Raw genomic sequence first — 21,157 nt, forward strand, 5'->3', positions numbered from 1 at the left:
GTGAGAACTGGACACGGAACCACTGATTGGTTCCAAATTGGGAAAGGAGTCCGGCAAGGCTGTATACTGTCACCCTGCCTATTTAACTTATATGCAGAGCACATCATGAGAAAGGCATGGTTAGATGAATCAAAAGTTGGAATTAAGATTGCCGGAAGAAATATCAACAACCTAAGATACGCAGATGATACCACTCTAATGGCAGAAAGTGAAGAAGAACTAAAGAGCCTCTTGTTGCGGGTGAAGAAGGAGAGTGCAAAACTTGGGTTGAAACTTAACATTAAGAAAACCAAGATCATGGCATCCGGCCCTCTCAATTCCTGGCAAATAGATGGGGAAGAAATGGAGGTAGTGACAGATTTTATTTTCCTGGGCTCCAAGATCACTGCAGATGGGGACTGTAGCCAAGAAATTAAAAGACGCTTGCTCCTGGGGAGGAAAGCCATGGCAAATCTAGACAGCACACTAAAAAGCAGAGACATCACCCTGTCAACAAAAGTGCGTATAGTCAAGGCTATGGTCTTCCCAGTTGCAATGTATGGCAGTGAAAGTTGGACCATAAGAAAGGCTGAGCGCCAAAGAATTGAGGCCTTTGAACTATGGTGCTGGAGAAGACTCCTGCGAGTCCCTTGGACTGCAAGGCGATCAAACCGGTCAGTCCTAGAGGAGATCAATCCTGACTGCTCTTTAGAAGGCCAGATCCTGAAATTGAAACTCAAATACTTTGGCCACCTGATGAGAAGGAAGGACTCGCTGGAGAAGAGCCTAATGCTGGGAAAGATTGAGGGCAATAGAAGAAGGGGACGACAGAGAATGAGGTGGCTGGATGGAGTCACTGAAGCAGTAGGCGTGAGCTTAAATGGACTCCAGAAGATGGTAGAGGACAGGAAGGCCTGGAGGAACGTTGTCCATAGGGTCGCGATGGGTCGGACACGACTTCGCAGCTAACAACAACACCAGTATCAAGGATTTTTGAAAGGAATAGCTTGCTGAAATTGTTAAGATGCCATGCTTCAAAAAGTGAGCTAGGCAACATTACATAATACCTGGAGGTGCTGCTTCTTCAGAATGACAAGCTTGGTAATAATGAATAATCTTAGGTTTAAAGGGTTGTGACAGGCTTGACAGTCATGCATGGTAAACCCATTATATTGAGAGTTGGAAATCTAGTCATTGTTCATCCATATGGATGTTGTAGTATTAATTATAACCTTGGTTAGAAGATCAGCTCATGACATGAAATGGCACATATGAATGACTGACTGGTTCAGGTATTCCCGTTATTTTACTCCTTGTTCTATCATTGTTCAGTGATCATGGTGACTTTGCAATTCCGTATGTACATCCTGAACGTATATGGTGTTTTCTCCATAAAAGAAAATATCTCTTTGAATAGAGCATATAGTTCTTAAATGTGCATGGGTTACTAGTGCATCAGTTCAAATCCAACATTCTGATTTTCACCCATATTCTGAGGTTTTTTAAAAACCATCCCAAATCTCTTTCTAGGAGATTCCACTTTTATCAGCAAGAAAGAATAAATGTTTTTATTAATCATCTCTTTATCTCCTGAGGGACATAAAACACTGAAGATGCTAATGTATAAACGTGGTTTAGATTAACATTATTAGTCATTTAAAGTCACCAAATGCAGCAAAAAACACAAAAATCCACAGAAATGTGTTGTTCCAGTTCAAGCTGAAATTAGAGTTTAAATCACTTAAGAAACAGAATTAGGACAAATAGGTGAATATCTTTTATCATTTTATGTATTCAAAAATGTAGTTTGGATACTTAAGACTTAAAGAAAATTTGAATTTACTGGAGCCAAAAAAACCTTAGAGACTTTTTTTATGGTGATAAATACTATTTTATGTAAAACTTTATTGAATATCAAACCAAATAAAATGATTTTCACACTATTTTTTAAACATTTATATAAAAAGCTAAAGCATCTGGATCCTTTGTACATCCAAATAACTACAATGTAATCTATTTTCTTAAAAAATGTGTAGCACTATAATTTTAATCTGTTTTATAATTTGCACATAATCTTAAATCAGTACCAACTACTTTATCGGTAAATTTATCGACACGAGCCTTTGGAATAAGGACTAAACCCTTTATATGTCTAGAAAATTTCAAATGTCTTGGTTTTTGAGTGTTAAGCAAGGTAGAACCAGCATCTCTTATAGAAGGATAGCTGAAACCATTCAATGTTAAATTTTGCTCAGTCTCTGCAGAATTTGTTTTCTTGTTATAGTTTCCTTGAAAACTACTTTGAGATACCTCCGTGACACGGTGAGACTTTATTTGTTTGGTAGACAATCCAGTACCTGGTATAAAAAGATCCATCCCAGACTGCTTTGCAAGGAAGTGTTTTGCTTGAGACCCTAACTGATTTACTTTGTCTTTGGTTGTTGCCGTCTCCCAAGTTAATGGATTATATACAACATGGTCATCAATAGGACATGCATTTTCTTTCTGCAGCCAACGGTCAATGCATTTGCTGTGGAACTAAATAAAATACATAATGTATAAGCTTTGGTAATTTTCTGCCAACATTATTTATGTATCTTGCATGAGTCAAATACTGCATGCGAAATGAAATCATACATCTGAACTGCCATTCAGTTCTTGAGACAGGTGAATTCCATGATCAAAGAGACATCTCTTGATGTCTGCTAACATCCATATTAATCTCTTGTGTCATGCATTTTAACAGAATTGTTAGTTAAGGTCTATTGGACTTGCTAGGAAACAACCAGGAAGTTGTTGACTTGCTTCCTTTGAAGCAACAGAAGTTGCCTTTTTATGTATTCAAAAGCTTAAAATGATCACCTGAAAATGAGTTCAGGTTACTGAGGGATGCTAAAAATAATAAAAGCTAATTTAGAAGGTTTTGAAATAGTTAGTAGTCACTGATCACTGAAGGTAATGTTATTTAATAGTCTGTAGAACTGTTGTAATGGGTCTTAGTTTCAGCAAAATACTACATAAATTATTCCAATAGTCTAGTTTTAAGTATAGGTTGAATAACATAAATGGATGCAAGGCTGGAATAAAAAATGTGTTGAAAGAGTGCAGGATATGGTCACGTTCCTCAAATATCTGAAAAGTTATTTGCACTTACTCCTGACTGCAGGACAGGAGATACTGGATTTAACTTAGAGGGGGGCAGATTCTGAATGAAAAGCTTCCTAAAGGGAACCAGTCACTTTGAGAGGGAAAAGGCTCCATTCATTGAATGTCTTCAAGCAGGGATTGCCATTTGTCTGGGATGCTTGAATTTGCCTATAATTGAACTTAAGGATCTAAATGGCTTCTGCCAACTCTTTAATGATACTAAAAACATCTGTAAATAGAAAATAATAACTGAAAAATACGTGAGTAAATCTTGCTCATGTTAAGGGTAGCCACACAGGCATAGCCAAGTTTATAATGGATTCTGGGGAAGTGAAGTAACAGCTGAATTTACCCCAATAAATATTTATTTATTTGATTTACATGGCTGCCCATCTTGCAAATGTGACTTATGGGTGGCTAACATGTTTAAGACTGGTTTTTTTTAAAAAAAAAGAAAAATATATTACAGGGTGAAACCCCCCAACCCCTCAAAAAAGTAAAAGCCAACATTGGAGCACATCCAGATCTTCAATGCTTTATGAAAGGTGAGCAGGGATGGGCCAATCTAATGGGATTATGTCACAAGGTGCTGTGACAGAAAAGGCATTGTTCCAGTGATATTTTTTTTAACAGAAAGGACCTGAAGTGTGTCCCTTTTGTTGAATCTAGTGGGACGGGTAGATAGCTTCCTTATCTTGTCAACTTAAGAGTTGCCAGTGGCTGGAGCTATCCCAATTTATATATGTGCAGATATATCCTTACATGTACAGTATCACTGCGTTGTCTTTCTCCCCCCGCGTCTTCCCAAACAGCACAAATAGGACAAAATAAGCATATATTAATTAAAAATCCCTATAAAATAAGGTAACCTATTTACAGAAATAATTGAGCCTCATTTGCATATTCCAACCATTTTCTCTCCTACATAAAATGTAATAGTATGCAAATGCATATTTTGTTTTCTCCTTTTAGCCAAATTAACAGAAAATCAAGAAGATGGTGATAGGAAAAGGGACCTATAGTGAGAAAGGAAGAAAGCAAAGAGAAAAGAGCAACAAAAACTGGATGCAGAGGAAGACATAACAATGCGGGGAAAAGAAAAAGTTGAGCTAATATTTAGGCTAATCTTCAAAAACCATTGGGCATTGTACAGCTATATCTGCAGAGATTAGTGATTTTCATACCCAACCTGGAGGAGCATATGGGGATCCTCTATTTTATGCCCACAGCTGCTCCGTGGCGTAGGTTGGGATGACAGTGCGACTGTTCCAAACTCATCCAGTGAGTTTACATGGTTGAGGCTGGACTTGACTCACAGTCATGCATTGTACAGTCTAACTTGAATTTAGTAAAATCCAAAGTAGTTGTGACAATACAGTATCTTAATTAACACCAAAGGAATGTTTAGAAATTATAAATTCTATCTTGATTGTGAACAAGGCACTATTTTATCCTGAAACACTATTCTGGGAGTGGCTGTGGCTCTAGTTCTAAAAATCAGGGGAACTGTGGTAGACAAGAGCCTTGATACTTCAACACTAAAGATCGAAACAGAATTCCTTGATTTCACAAATAGATGTTTCAGACACCAGACTCTACTCTGCTTGCTAGCTCTATAGAGACTGTTTCAATGCAAAACAATAATCAAAAAGGTATGCCACAGCAGCATGCAGGCTTTGCATTATATCACACAGACATTAAATCATTTCATGTTTTTGCAATGGCTTGAAAAATCATGCATTAGAAATTAATCTGGAAAAACAACTAAGGTCCTGCTCAAGTGTATCTTCAGTTTACCTTGTGATTACACGGTAAGGTCCTTGAAACTTGACCAAGGCAGAATATCTTCAAACAGAGTCTACACTGTAAACCTGGATCAAGTAAAGGGCTGCCCTTCCTAATCACCATATTGGGCATTGAGTTCAGTACCTGCTGTGGTATGCAGCTGAATCTGAAAGAGAAGTAATAAGAGTATCTATTCCACATGGGTTTACCCGTCTATCTGATTTTAAAATCTTATTTCAAAGAAACAATGCAAACAGTGCTGACGTACAGGTAGTCCTTACTTACGTTTGGTCACTTAGCAACCATTCAAAGTTACAGCAGGCACCTCCAAGGGCTATTTATGACCTGGTCTGAAAGTTACGACCACTGCAACGTTCCCATGGTCATTCACCCTTACAACCAGCTGCAGGGATGCTGCAGTGTCTCTCACCTAACTCCCATCCCCATCCCCCACTCTGGGTCCCCACACACCTTAGACACCCCCCCTTTGGGTCCCACACACTCCTCCTTACTTATGTTTCATTGATCTCCAAAGCTCAGGAGGTTGGGGGGAGGGAACAGAAAGATTTGCTTTGCTTCAGTGAAGCAAAGGAAGCCTCTCCACTTTGGGATCCCACAAGGGGTCCATCTTTTTCCAAAATGGCGCTTCTGCAATTACACAGCTGCCAGTTGCTTCGGCCCAGCGATCTATGTGGCTAGCAATGGCGGCGTGCCCTGTCCTCCTTTCCCACCCTAACCTCCTGAGCTCCGGAGATCTTTGAAACGTAAGTGTGCAATTGTGACAGGGAGTGGGGAAGAGGCCCCTGTAGGGATGTGAAGGGGGAAAGAAAGGCTTGCAGGGAAGAGGAAGGAGGCCCAAGGGGTGTGGGGATCCCGGGGGGGGGGGAAAGTGGAGCACAGGGGTGTCTCAGAGCGTGGAAACCCTGGGGCAGGGGGCGCTTGTGCTAGGCCCCCGAGGGCCTCTGCTATCTGAGGCACCTTGTGCTCCAGTTATCCTCCTGTGTGGTCATTTAAAAACTGCATCAAGGAGAGCAGGGAGTGGGGATTGTTAAGCAAGATCATTTCACTTAATGGCCATCACCACTTGCGAACATGATGAGCAAGTAAGCTCAGGGCTGCCTTTAGTTATAATAATAATAAGTTGGAAGGGACCTTGGAGGTCATCTAGTCCAGGGGTAGGCAACCTTGGCTCTTTTATGACTCGTGGACTTCAACTCCCAGAATTCCGGAGCCAGCTGGCTCAGGAATTCTGGAAATTGAAGTCCACGAGTCATAAAAGAGCCAAGGTTGCCTACCCTTGATCTAGTCCAACCCCCTGCTCAGGCAGGAAACCCTATACCATTTCAGGCACTGTCCAGTTAGAAAAAATTAAAATCATAAAGATGAAAGATTTCTAATGGATTTCATATAAATACTCCAGACTGATGCCTGACAAAAAGTTACTAATAATGTCAATAAATAATACAGGAATGTTTGTTTCACTGTAACTATGGAAGCCCATTGGGAATAAATCACAATTCTTTATAAATACCATGGAATATTAAAATAAAAGGGATGAAAAGCTATAATTAATACCACTGCTTTCTTAAATCATATACTTCTCCTTCCTTAAGTTTTTTTTTAATTACAAACCACTGAAATGGATTTCATTGAATTTTTCATCTTACTGCTCCTTGTTTTTTTCTTGAAACTTCTCTTCTGGATTAACCTTCAAGTTTTCTTCTGCTGTTGACAGTTGCCCTTTTGGTTCAAATGATTTCCATCTCTGATTCCTTTTCTGAAGTAGAGATATAAAGAAACCAAGCAATCGGACAGAGTGCTTAAAGGGAATTATTAACAATTATCATTTCAGTAAAACTGATAGCAGAAAAAACATGAAAGATGATACTTGAAAAAAACAGCTGAATAATTGCTAATTTGTCAGATCACTGCGGTAACTTTTGCTTAGAAAAGAAGACAAAAACCAGCAACAATGTGAATGGACTCAGTTACAATGATGATAAAGACCATGGGAAGATCCAAAAAGCCAGGTTGGGACAGATTATCCAGGGGGAAGATAGAGTGATCACACATTGTATGATGACTAAGTGTTGATACCAACTTGATGGCACAGGGCAGGGGGGTCAGCAACCTTAAACACTCGAAGAGCCACTTGGACCTGTTTCCCAGAGGAAAACAAAACCATTCGGAGCTGCAAAACTCATGCGCGCGGGGGGGGGGGGGAGCTTGATTGAAGAGTTTAATTAAAAAGAAATAAGAGGCTGCTGTGCATGAGTTCTCTCTCTCTCTCTCTCTCCCTCTCTTTCTCTCCCTCCCTCTCTCTCTCCCCCCCTTCCAACACTCAGTCCTCTTCCAACACTCAGTGTCTGTGTGTGTGTGTGTGTGTGTGTGTGAGAGAGAGAGAGAGAGAGAGAGAGAGCTGCTGCTTTCTGCTGCTTCCTGCTGAGACGCAGCAAAGGCAGAAGCCCCGCCCAATAAGCTTGTCAGCTTTTCGGAGAACAGCGTGAGGCCACACACACACACACACACAGAGAGAGAGAGAGAGAGAGAGAGAGAGAGAGAGAGAGAGAGAGAGAGAGAGAGAGGAAGCGCAAGTGCCTCTCTTTGTCTCTGTCTCTCTCTCTGCAAATGGCGGAGGACGACTGGGAGCCGCAGGACAAGACTGAAAGAGTCGCATGGGCTCCAGAGCCACAGGTTGCCGACCTGTGGCCTAGAGTAACAGTTTATCCTAATTAGTAAGTAGAACATAGGCTGTGAAAAAAAGAAGAAGCAGGTCAAATAGGATGGCAGAATCCACTTTGTATAAATAATTCTGATTCAGGATTGGTATTAGTAAGTTTTATAAGCTTCACTTGGGCTGGGTCTGTTTGGATCTCAGTATTCCTGACAGAAGAGATGAAAAATTATGTATGTTATATGAGCAAATAAAACTGTACCAGGGCATACCAAGACTATCAGTATTATAGGCAGGTTCAACAAGAGGTAAAAATCCCCAAACAAGACAGTAAATAAACTCTACAAAGCTTTCATCAATTGAAGTCTTCAGGATGAAAAGCCAGCTTCTTTTTGAAATACCTTTACACATTTACACACATATGACATTTCAAAATATCTTTTGAACTAGATCTGGGGTGTCAAACTGCGGGCACGTGGGCCGGTTGCATCATACAGAGGCCGTGCTCACCCGCTCTGGCAGTGCAAAAAAAGTGGTGATACGTCACTACACATCACGTGACGCGGCAAGTTTGACACCCGTGAACTAGATCAAATAGCTCATTTTATAAAGTTCTAGTTCTATTAATCCTTAGAATTATATTCTAGGATTCATGGTTTGTAACATCTTCTGCCCATGAAGGAGTGGTCAAGCATAGATAACACTTTCTTCTCATCCTTTCTTCCAGAGAAGCAGATAGGGAGGCATTTACGATGCATGACTTGAGAAGCTACATTTCTACACAACCAACACCTTGCTTTTCCCAGAGAATTGCAGAAAGCTACACCAACAGCCACAGAATATTTACGCTCATTTCAGGAAGAAGGAAGCAGGTCACAGAGGAAGGATAATTGGGAAAATATTGTTTTTAAAAAGCTATATTTCATCCCTATTGTGTTCATTAGAGCGCCTTGTTTTCTTCAGAGGCTATGAATTGTCCACACCCAGTAGTGGGATGCTCAACTCAGGATTTGGGAGGGGTTGTATTGCTCACACATACACTGAACTAGGCTAGTGGGCCACTGGTTAAGTTAAAAGCACCACAGCTATTAACCAAGGACTTGGTTGAAAGGAAACCCAATATTCTATCCAGAAAAGGAAAGAAGCTAAAAGAAGAAGGCTTCAAATTAACCTTGCTTGCTGTAGCATAGCATCTCACAAGCATATCAACTCAAATGTAAACATTCCTACCAGAGAGATCCTTATTGGATTGAAACAGTGCTTAGGATCTCATCTTTATTTTGATTTTTAGACTACAGTACAGAATTATTCATCGCTGTCGAAAAAACAAGAAAATAAAATCACGGAATCATTCTTCAATAAAACTGATTTGCAGACAAGGCAAGATAAGAAGAATGAAGTTTCCTTTACCATTGCTTGCTTTTTAAATTCCTGTGATAAGCTTTTTCTTTTTTTTTTTAAAGGAAGGGAATTTATACTATACCTCTCGGAAAGCAAAAGTATGTGACGGATGGCAAAAGCTTTGAAAACATCCATGGCATAGATGATAATTACTACACTCAGTACACCTTGAAATAATGATAATATTAATATTAATAATAACATTTATACAAATCTTGTTTGATTTAAAGAAATGTTCTACTTTAAAATAAAATAGGCCAAACAAGCTAAAATTTCTAATTAATAAGCATATGCATTTGCAGAGGGGCAACTGAGCGGAAAGTGAAGAAACCTGGCTCATGACGCCATGGCACCAATTTTATGACTTCTGTATTTGCACCAAATTGTCAGAATGCAATGACAATAGGGTGAAATTGCCTCATTTTGTCATGACTGTGGCCCGTTGTGGACACCTGTGCTAAGATGGGAAGACTCGACTCTAAATGTACAATCTTGCATTACGTGCTGAAATAGTGTAATACCCACAGTAATTTAGAAGGTCTTCATGCTCTTGGATGCTATCAATAAATTGATTTATATTTTCTTCAGATGAAATCAAGAAAGCTGGAAAAAAATATATTCTCAAACAGACACTAGGTGGTGCAAAAGTCTTTTTTTTCCCCTTCTGATTTAATTTGCGTGCTAGTCGTTTCCGACTCTAGGGGCCGGTGCTCATCTCTGTTTCAAAGCCGAAGAGCCAGCGCTTGTCCGAGGACGTCTCCGTGGTCATGTGGCCGGCATGACTAGACGCCAAAGGCGCACGGAACGCTGTTACCTTCCCACCGGAGTGGTCCCTATTTTTCTACTTGCATTTTTACGTGCTTTCGCACTGCTAGGTTGGCAGGAGCTGGGACGAGTAACAGGCGCTCACTCTGCTACGCGGCACTCGGGACTCGACCCGCCAAACTGCCGACCTTCAGATCGACAAGCTCAGCGTCCTAACCCACTGAGCCACCGCGTCCCTTATTTATAATGTACTTATTTATTTATAATAATTTTGAGGTATAATGTACCTCAAAATTATTTTTCCTCAATGAATCAAGAGTATCAATTAAATCTGAAGAAAAAAAGACTTTTGCACCACCTAGTGTCTATTTGAGAATGGTTTGAGTGTCTGAGAGTATGCTATTGTGTAAATATATAATTAACCTTAAAATTAATTGTACAGCCAAATATTTACATTTTTAGTGTCAACCATATTTTTAAAGAAACTAGAGTCTAATCATTTCCTATTACAGATCTTTAAAAACAGTTACAAATGTCACATTGAATTTTAATACTTCTTAATGGAAAACCTCATCTAGCTAACTATATACATTGCAATTATTAATGTGAATAAAACTTGAACCCTATGATCCAAGATATATAGTCACTGATAAAGTAGATTTTTGTTATATCTTTCTGTTAGGGAGCTAGTTGTTCTGGGTGCCACAGAGCTTATTCACTAGGCAGTGAGTGAGGTTAAGATTTTCACCAATAAACGCTTCATAAAACTATTTTGAGATGAGGCATTATCTAAATATATAAACTTAGATGAAAATTTGAGCCAATAATTGACATATGGCTACTCATAATAATCACAAAGGTTACATTTTTGATTCCTTACAGAAAAAAATGTTTAAAACATTACAAATAAATTAATTCAGGTATAACTACTTAAATGCCTTAAATGCTTACTTGTAGCAATTTCCCTCAATGGGTAGGACTCTGCAATTATTGCAAGGGATTCCAAGGTGCTTGTTAAGACTTTGTTTTTCTGCTGCAGTAACAAGTTTTTTGCAGTTTCTGAATTCTTCCATGATAAGCTTCAGCGGGGCAAAATTTTCCCTGCATAGAGGGCACTTCACTAAAGAATTTTTCTCTAAATCTCGCTGATGATCAATCCAAATTTTCATACACACTATATGTATGTTGTTCCCACAACTAAACCTGCACAGAAGAAATTTACTTCATTTTCTTTTTGAAATGTTACATAACTTAAATAAATTTAATAATTATTCTAATAAATTTAAATTTCATTAGAGTTACATTATTTTTTCAATTGTTATCATGGAATTTTATGTATCAAATTCTTAATGACAAATTTTCAAGAAGTAACTATTTTTCTGTGACCACATAAACAACTCCTACTAAAAATAATGAAATTCAAGGCGATCCATTAGAAAAGGGACAGACAATGTTTTCACACTAGAAAACCACACTGGCACCATGATGTGAAAGTTGTGTGAAGCAAAAATAATCTCCAAATTTAAAAAAAATAAAAAGACAATTAAAAAAAGAAACTTCAAATCCTCAAAATATTGTAACTGATAAAAAATAAAGAAATATTTTAAAAATAAAGATTGAAGTCATGTGGACCAAGGGATTCCATCTTCAACTCTGCCAGTTATCTATAACATGATTTACCAAAATGTGGTTAGCAATTTCTTTCAGAAATTCTGTTTGTTTTGTATAAAAGCAAAAAGGAGATAACAGAGCTTTATCAAATATGCTTAAATGCTTTTTTAATTTGTGTGTATTTGGTAACTAAAGAACCATAGACTGCTTTTAATGAAGAAAAAGTTAAAAGTTTGAATTCCAAATAAAAAAGAATACTTTACCTATTTATCTACTTAGAAAAAAGAAACAATTATTAATACTGATGCAGGGCTTTCACAGCCAGCATATATTTGATAATCATGAGTTTTCAGGCTAATCTGAATAGAATGAGAAAATAGATCCTACAGCTGTGGTGGGATTCAAAAATGGGAACAACCAGTTCTCTGTGTGGATGCTGCTTCCGGAAGCCCATTCTGGGCCTGGGCAACAAAAAATTAGCTACCGGTTCTGCCAAAGTGGTGCGAACTGGCTGAATCCCACCACTGTCCTACAGTAACCTGAAAACCAACATGGATTGTTGTTTACATTTTTTAAAAAAATCTAACCTGCAGGAAGAGAAATATCACTAAAACTCTCACAAAGAGTACTAGATGTATTTGTGAGCCTGAAAATTATGGGTCCAAATATCAAGCAGCCTACCCAGGGATCAATTTGTGGTTTTCCACATGTTGCTGCCAAACTCACAGCAGCAGTGCCTACCAAACAAGGCCATTCTTAGGAGAGCTGCAAGTTTTTGCCCAGTGACACATGGAATACCTCTACTAGAGCAAACTGGAATTATGGATATGGGTCCAAATGAGGCAGCGATATGCATCCTAAAATTCCTCCCAAACATGATCTCTTGCAAATGTATAAGAAAATATAAGAAAATGCCATCAGTCAAAGTGCATGATTACAAATATGATACTTCCTCCCAGCAATTTAAATCCAACAGGAACTCACCTGCAATAAGTGACAGGAAGCATTTTTTTGAGTAGCATATCCTGGCAAACAGGACATATATCCTCACTGTCAATACTTTTTTGTTTAACATACCCATCATCAACTGTTATTAATTTTTTAACAGAATCGGCAATTATTTTTACTTGAGGGGCAAGTTGTGGATTTTGAAGCACATAGTTAATTTCTCGTTCTAACAAACCAATCTGTAAAGCATCTGTTGAGGAAGAAAAAAATAATGTTCATTGTATAATGAAGCCCTAAAATATACAATACATTTGTTTGTTGGAAATTCTTGCCCTCCCTCCCAGCAATCCTGGTTGCCCACTGCCAGCTATGGGATGGCCATCTGAGTGATGGGGAATAGGGTTTCTGAGGGATACAAACACAAAAACAAATGTTCCATGCAATGAGTTCCAAACAGGAAATGAAATGACAAGATTAACCTATACCTACATTCATGGTCTCTTGGAAGTTTGAACTTTTTTAGTAATAACCTAAAAATAAAAGAACAAATTGAATACAATTTATTTAGTAACTTGACGATTTAAATGCAGTTGGCTTTTCAATTTTAAATACATACAAACATAAGCACAATTATGAAAAAATGCCAGACAGTTCCCTATATTCCTTAAAGTTGCATACCATCTGCATGAAATTTAGTAAAATGTAGTTGCTTAATAGTGGACAATCACTTCAATATGAGCCAGCAGTGTGCTACAGCTGCCAAAAAAGCCAACACAGTGCTAGGCTGCATTAACAGAGGGATAGAATCAAGATCACGTGAAGTACTAATACCACTTTACAATGCCTTGGGAAGGCCACACCTGGAATACTGCATCCAGTTTTGGTTACCACGATGTAAAAAAGATGTCGAGACTCTAGAAAGAGTACAGAGAAAAGCAACAAAGATGATTGGGGGACTGGAGGCTAAAAGATATAGGGAACGGTTGCTGGAATTGGGTATGTGTAGTTTAATGAAGAGAAGGGTGAGGGGTGACATGATAGCAGTGTTCCAATATCTCAGGGGCTGCCACAAAGAAGAGGGAGCCAGGCTGTTCTCCAGAGCACCCGAGAGCAGGACAAGAAGCAACGGATGGAAACTAGTCAAGGAGAGAAGCAACCTAGAACTAAGGAGAAACTTCCTGACAGTTAGAACAATTAACCAGTGGAACAACCTGCCTCCAGAAGTGGTGAATGCTCCAACACTGGAAGTTTTTAAGAAGAGACTGGACAGCCATTTGTCTGAAATGGTATAGGGTTTCCTGCCTTAGCAGGGGGTTGGACTAGATGACCTCCAAGGTCCCTTCCAACTTATTATTATTATTAACTGTCATTCATATTTCTTATGGTATCTTGTAACCCATAGCAAACAAAGTGATGAATTATTTGACCCTCCTCCCCAACTTGTATTTGGTTTATGCTGTATTCTCTTTTCCCTGATGGATGTTTAGGAGTTCTCCTTATGCACAGATTTAACTTAATTTCCAAACCAGATATTTCCTCTTTTGGTACATGCATACTCCCATATCCCTTTTTGTAAATTAAAGAAAAATAAAAATGGAATATTACAAAGTGCCAGACCTTCAATATTATCTTTATTTCCAAAAGTGCCTCTGAGTCTGAATGAATCCCCTGAGCATTTTGTCTTCCAATGCTAAAAAAAACCAACCTAAAACTTTCTAGAAGAAAACCTTATAAATTGCCTCTATCTTCTTCATACTCATTTTTTTTCTTATCTTTCAGCATCCTTTCCTTTCCTCTCTTCTTTTGTCCTTTTCTCTATTTTATCCTATCTTGATTCCTCCCTCCCTTTTGGCAGAATAATATCTGACTTTTAAAAAGCTGAATAACATTAAGAGGCACTGCAGAATGCACACCAAATATAGATTTTTTAATCATTTTACATTTTAATAAAAATAATTTACCAGCAGATATGTTTACAAAGGTCCTTCTCTTTCAGAAATACTGAGCAGCTGCATGAATGAGGGTTCCCCAGGGAAACCTTATACCAAAACAATAGAAAACATGTTTAATAATTATGCCACCACATTTATAAAATGGAGAACAATGAAAACTAAGATGCGGAAAGACAGTATTTACTAAAACCATGTCTATTTTACTCATATTATCTATACAGTGTATCTAAAATAGTACTAGAAAACAGAAATAATAGTGCTAGAAATAGTGTAACAATTATTTCTCTTCTAATGGACTATTTCTCAGAAAAATCTATTTATATTCACATACTTTCAAATATATGATATCAACATCTATCATTCAATGAAACAGAACAAAAAGATAACAGGAGTCCATTAATGACATCAAAATGCACTTCTGAAAAGCTATAAGCAATAGGCACTTAGATTTATATACTGCTTTACAGCCGTCTCTAAGCAGTTTACAGAGTCAGCATTTTGCCCCCAACAATCTGAGTCCTTATTTTACTGACCTTGGAAGGATGGAAGGCTTGAGTCTACCTCTCTGAGCCTGGTGAGAATTGAACTGCCAAACTGCTGGTAATCAGCAGTCAGCAGAATTAGCCTGCAGTACTGCATTCTAGCCACTGCGCCACCACAGCCCTTATAAGAATATATGTACAGGTTTGCTTCAATGATTAGGGTGTGCACTCCACATTATGAATCATAGGTTTTAACTATTAAAGCGTAACAATAAAATCAGGTCAGATTGATCAGATACTCCCATCAGCATGGGAAATTTTTCCTCCAGACTAGAAATGTTGTGACATATATCAAATTCCCATTTGAAAAGCATTGTTCACTGTCTCACTTTTGCTCTGTGTGTATTATACAGAAGACGTAGACTATTTCTATTCTTTTTCTTTCATCTTTTAAATCATTTTATATTGCAAGTAGGGAATATATATATATATATATATATATATATATATATATATATATATTACCTTGCAACTTAAGTTTTTAATCTCATACAGGCAGTCCTCGACTTACGACGATAATGGAGCCTGCCCATCATGGTTTTAAGTTGTGAGTCATAAAACAGGTCGGTCATGTGACCGACCCAATTTTATGACCGTTTTGGGGATAGTCGAGTTAACACAATTGTTAAGCAAACCAATGGATGTAAATGACAGTTTTAGCAAAACTGATGTAAAATGCACTCATAAGACCGGGGACACTGCAAATGATTAGGGTTATGTGGCTTGGCTGCTGAATGCCCAAAATTTGGTCATGTGAAGTGGGGTGTGTGACCGCCGGAACTTCAAATCCAGGTCATAACTAGCCCCCAGGTAGGTCTGTCATAACTCTGAATGGTCGCTATCTGACCAGTTGTAAAACGAGAACTATCTGTGTTGACAGAATTTCAAAATGTGAGTTGAAGCTGCTCATCGATAAGGAAACCGGAATACACCTAATGGAGAAAATGTGAATGATATTTTTAATACTTTTAAAATTGGCTAAGCCTATACTTGAGAAGTTTGATATGTGAGTAAAGTTTTATGACACAAGATGTGTAGCTTTATCCCTTGCGAGTATGGAGAATAACAGCAACTAGTACTCTCCCTGAAGAGAAACGAGACTGGCAGGAGAAAACTGTTCATATCTCCCCCAAAAAGAAAAAGAACTCACAAAAATAATGTGATAGGATCCCAATAGGCATCTTAACTTGCAGGAGGAGAAAAAGAAATGAGCAGGTTTGCTACAAAGTGCAATGCAAGAAGTCCAATAGGGAGTTTTCCTTTCAACTACTAGCAGGTGCGTATTTCTGCATGGAGCAGCATTCTCTCACTAAATCGGGTAATAAATCCATCACTGTAGGCCTATCACTTGGGCTGGGATGATGAGAGGATACTAACAAGCAAGGAGATCTATGGAATGACTATACAGTGACAAATACTACTTGTCAAGTGATAGAGCTTCAGTGTAAAGAAAAATATTTGTGGCTCATGCACGTGAAAGCAAACAGCAGTAATCGCACCTGAATAATCAATTAGTTTTACATACTGTATAGCAAACCTTATTTTAATCTTAATCAGATCAAGCTCAAATCAGCAATATTGCTTGGCTATAGTATCCCTTCTCTAGTAGCAATACTGCTATAGTCCAACCCTAAACCAATGAAAGTGAACATATAATCACTATTTCACTTGATTTATGAACTGTCTGTATGAGTATGCAAAAGGAAAATACCGACACTCATTCAATTAATCCTTTTTTAAAAAAAATGTCTTTACCCTGTGTTTTGTTTTGTAGGGTGTGATTTCTAGTTGAGGGAACACCTGCTGCCGGCATCAAATGCCCTTCGCCCAGTGCGCTCCCACAGGGAGGGTCTGCTCAGGGTCCCACCGGTAAGAGATTGCCGGCGGGTGACACCCAGGGATAGGGCCTTCTCAGTGGGGGCGCCTGCCCTCTGGAACCAGCTGCCAGTGGAGCTGAGGACTGCCCCCGACCTCCGGTCATTCCGCCGGGACCTGAAGACCTGGCTCTTTGAGCTCTCGGGCCCAGGCTGAGGAGAAATTTATTTTAATTGGGGTTTTTAATTGTACAGGGTTGGTTTAATCTTTTTTTAAATTGGCTTTTTAACTTTTGTATGGTTGATTTTTAACTCCCTGTAAACCGCCCTGAGTCCTCAGGGAAAGGGCGGTATATAAATGCAATAAATAAATAAATAAATAAATAGTAGGGATTGGTATGTACGCATAGGCAGGCACATTCAAACACATGGGAATCAAATGCACACGTTTATTAAGAAAGGAAGCCACAGCAGGCAACCTTGGGTTAATAAGGTAGCAATTTCAGAGAAGTCCCCCCCCCCACATTTTAATTTTGTTAATCATTTGCTTTTCCTGGAGTGGTTGGGCTAAAGTTATTTTTAAATCAGTTGAATTAAATTGTACAGTTAAATGTTGAACTGTATAATACAGTCAAACATCAGCACATAAAATGTTTCTAACCTTTTGTATTATGTCATAACTACTTTATGATGTTTATATAATGAAACGTTTTATAAAGTTTGCCGGATTTCAAATCCATGGGTGTCATGGATACCGGATTTTGGACATTTGAGGTACCTAGGTTCAAAAAGTTTTTTTCCCCTTGGTGCATCATTTTACCAGTTAAAGTTGACAGGAATCAGTGTTTTAATAGTATATGGAACAGATAAAGAGATGCTGCAAAGATGACCACCTCCCAGAAGGAAAAGTCCAGAACAGATTGGTGAATATAGCAATACAACCCAGGGAGAGAAAACATCTTCAGAACAATAAAACAAGATCAAATCAGCAGTATTGCCAGTACAAATAGAATTGGCCATAGGATTATACAGGTAATCCTCAACTTACAACCATTCAAAGTTGCAACAGCACTGGAAAAAGTGACTTACAACTGTTTTTCACACTTACAACCGTTGCAGCATCCTCATTCACATGATCAGAATTTGGACACTTGGCAACTGGTTCATACTTATGACCGTTGCACTGTCCCAGGGTCATGTGAGCACTTTTTGCGACCTTCTGACAAGCAAACGTCAATGGAGAAGCCAGATTCACTTAACAACTGCAGCGATTCACTTGACAACTGTGGCAAGAAAGGTCGTAAATTGGGACAAAACTCATTTAACAAATTTTTCACTTAGCAACAGAAATGTTGGGCTCAGTTGGGGTCCTAAGAAGACTATCTATATAGTATCCCTTCTCTAATATCACTATAATCCACCCGTAAATCAACGAAAGCGAGCATATAATCACTATTTCACTTGGTTTATGAACTTCCTGTATGAGTATGAAAAAGGAAAACACTGACACTCTTAAAATGCAAAAAATAAAAATAAAAAAAAATGAAGTGCAGTGTTTGGGCAGAACATGCCCTGGCTTCACTTTCAAGCATTCAGGCTTTTCTAAGGGAAGGGAACCTGTTGAACTGAGATGTGAACTCTAGGGGAGCAAAAGGCACTTTGTACAGTGTTCAGAAGTATGTTTTTAGTTTCATTTTACGAATGGAGGGGAAAAAAGAAGGAAGTTCTTCTATAAGACCCAGATTGTTGGGGGCAATTAAGCTGACTTTGTAATAATGCCGCTTGGGGGGCCCCAAAAGCCCTAATAAGCAGGCATATACATAGAATGAAGGCTACTGCTAAGCTTGTAAGCCGCCCTGAGTCTTCGGAGAAGGACGGGATATAAATGGAATTAAAATAAAAAAATAAAAAAATAAAATAAGTAGGAAAAGGTTAATTGGGAATGTATAGTGGTATATAAATATGTAATAGTTACTTTCTAATGTACCACATGCAAGACCAGATCTCTGGTCCTTTCGCCGCGGCCTCAAAACATTCCTTTTCCACCAGGCTGACCTGGACTGACAGGGATTTTAATTAATTTTTATAATTTTTAACTTTAATTTTTAACTTATTTTAATTTTAATTTATTCTACAGGGGCCATTAATTTAATTTTCTTTTAACTTCTGTATTATTGTATGTTATTGTTGTTAGCCGCCCTGCGTCCTTCGGGAGATAGGGCGGCATATAAGTCCCATTAATTAATTAATTAAATAAATAAATAAATAAATAATAAATAAATAAATAAATAAATAAATAAATAAATAAATAAATAAATAAATGTTGGAATGACATGGAATGATCAGACAAAGATTTATGTCAAAGATGATACACTAGGTTCAATCTTTTTAAACTTTTGTACTTAATAAAATGTTTTGGTTTTTGTTTTTTTTTTCCAAAAGAAGAAGTATGTTTTTAGTTTCAAAATTAATTGTGGAGCTAAAAGCGGGGGAAGGGGTGAGGGGGGGAGAAGAGCCAGGTTCGCCTTGCAAGAGACAAGTACTTAAATCCGGCATCCAGCGCGGCATCCCCGGCTGTGTAAACGGGAACGAGGGTCCCATTTCTCTCGCCCTCCGCCTCCCTCGCCTCCCTCTCCCCTCTTCTACCCTGAGCTCCGCCGCCCTCTGGTCTTCCTCCTGCAGGACGAAAGCGGTCGGGCCCAGCTCCCGCACGATACGCAGGGTTGTGCCCAGCGCCTGATCCTGCCGCCAACTCAGCTCCGGGCTGGCGGAGACGCGCCTTCGCCACATGAACGCCGCCGCCGCTGCCGCCCCTGAAACCAAGCCGTCTCCCAGGGAAGCGGAGCCGCCTGGCGAGTGGAGCGCGGGTCTCCGAGAGAAGGAGAGCGGCCCGCGCGCGAGCGGGCGGACGGCCTCACGCGACTGAAGGAAGAACGGTCGCTTCCCTCCCCCCTCCCATCCTTCCTCCTCCTCCTCCTCCTCCTCCGCCGCCGCCTCCTGAGGAACGCGAAAGAGCTGAGAAGCGCGCGGGTGGTTTCCATGGAGACGGGCGTCCGGGCTTGGACTCAAGGTGACTGAAAGGAGAGCCGGGCGTGGTTTCTCTCACGCTCCTCCAGCCGACGTTTGAGCTTTGTCCTTGGGTTCTGATTCGTTGAAAGGTGCGGAAAGTATATTATCCGTGCTCGTTATCTTCCCTGCTGTCTCGCTCAGACATGTCAAACTCGCGACTGCTCTATTCCTCTACCTTTTGGCCTCCGCCTAGAGATAGAGATAGCTAGCTAGATAGCAAGAGACGTAGGTAGGTAGGTAGGTAGGTAGGTAGGTAGGTAGGTAGGTAGGTATAGGTAGGTAAGTAGGTAGGTAGGGGGTGGGTGGGTGGATGGATGGATGGATGGATGAATGAATGTTGGATGGATATTGATAGATATTGATAGATAGCTAGAGAGATGGATAGATAGCAAGATAGCAAGAGACATAGATAGATAGATATAGATAGGTAGGTAGGTAGGTAGATAGATAGATAGATAGATAGATAGATAGATAGATAGATAGATAGATAGATAGATGATAGATAGATAGATAGATAGATAGATAGAGAGATAGATAGCAAGAGATTGATGATAGATAGATAGATAGATAGATAGATAGATAGATAGATAGATAGATAGATAGATAGATAGATAGATAGATAGATAGATAGATAGATGTTGGATGGATATCGATAGATATCGATAGCTAGCTAGAGAGATGGATGGATAGATAGTTAGATAGCAAGATAGCAAGAGACATAGATAGATGATGATAGATAAATAGATAGATAGATAGATAGATAGATAGATAGATAGATAGATAGATAGATAGATAGATAGATAGATGAGGATGGTGCAGATTAGTTTAAATGTATCATGCTGCATAAAAAGAGATGAAAGGAAGAAATACATTTTAAATATTCCTTGGTTGATTGGAAGTGATGAAGTCTTATCAGCTCAGTTAATTGATAAAATTTATTAAGACTCCAACTATTGCATTTTTATGAAGTTACAGAGAGTCACTATTGTATAGTCAACAAAGTAAAAATAGAGTCCTATTCTAGTGATTTTATTTTTATCACAACCATTCTTCATCTGGGAAATACAGAAGCTTCAGGAATTATTTCCATTTCTGGTATATTTACAAAATACTGTAGAATTCACTGGCAAATATTTAATGGATTTTCAATGCTATATTTTTGCCAGTTCAAATATAAATTATTTTTAGACATTTCCAAAATGATCTATTCATTTGATAATTTCAGTTCTCTCTCTCCTTCCTTCCTTCCTTCCTTCCTTCCCTCCCTCCCTCCCTCCCTCCCTCCCTCCTTTTCATAGAATCAGAATAATAGAGTAATCCTTTATATCTTTAAGAATCCCAAAGAATTTCTCAGTCTGTATAATAGAGAAAATTAGAAAAATAAGTCATAAGAACAATGTATTTCATATAGTTGAAATCAATATATTTCATTTTGAAATCACACAAGTCATCACAGAGTAAATTTAAAGA

At 38.7% G+C, this 21,157-nt stretch overlaps 1 protein-coding gene across 1 annotated transcript; it reads right to left on the reverse strand.

The window, feature by feature from the left end:
• Window positions 1-10,040: 10,040 nt before the first annotated feature.
• On the reverse strand, window positions 10,041-19,408 carry ZSWIM2 (zinc finger SWIM-type containing 2; the record flags this gene model as incomplete). Its single annotated transcript, XM_081340492.1, has 6 exons — window positions 10,041-10,116; window positions 10,703-10,954; window positions 12,347-12,560; window positions 12,800-12,840; window positions 14,272-14,348; window positions 19,265-19,408. 6 exons carry the CDS (start codon window positions 19,406-19,408, stop codon window positions 10,110-10,112), a joined length of 735 nt encoding a protein of 244 aa, XP_081196618.1. The 3' UTR covers window positions 10,041-10,109.
• Window positions 19,409-21,157: the final 1,749 nt, after the last annotated feature.

The sequence above is a fragment of the Vipera berus genome (assembly GCF_964194415.1).
Source record: "Vipera berus genome assembly, chromosome: 1".
Taxonomy (NCBI): domain Eukaryota; kingdom Metazoa; phylum Chordata; class Lepidosauria; order Squamata; family Viperidae; genus Vipera; species Vipera berus.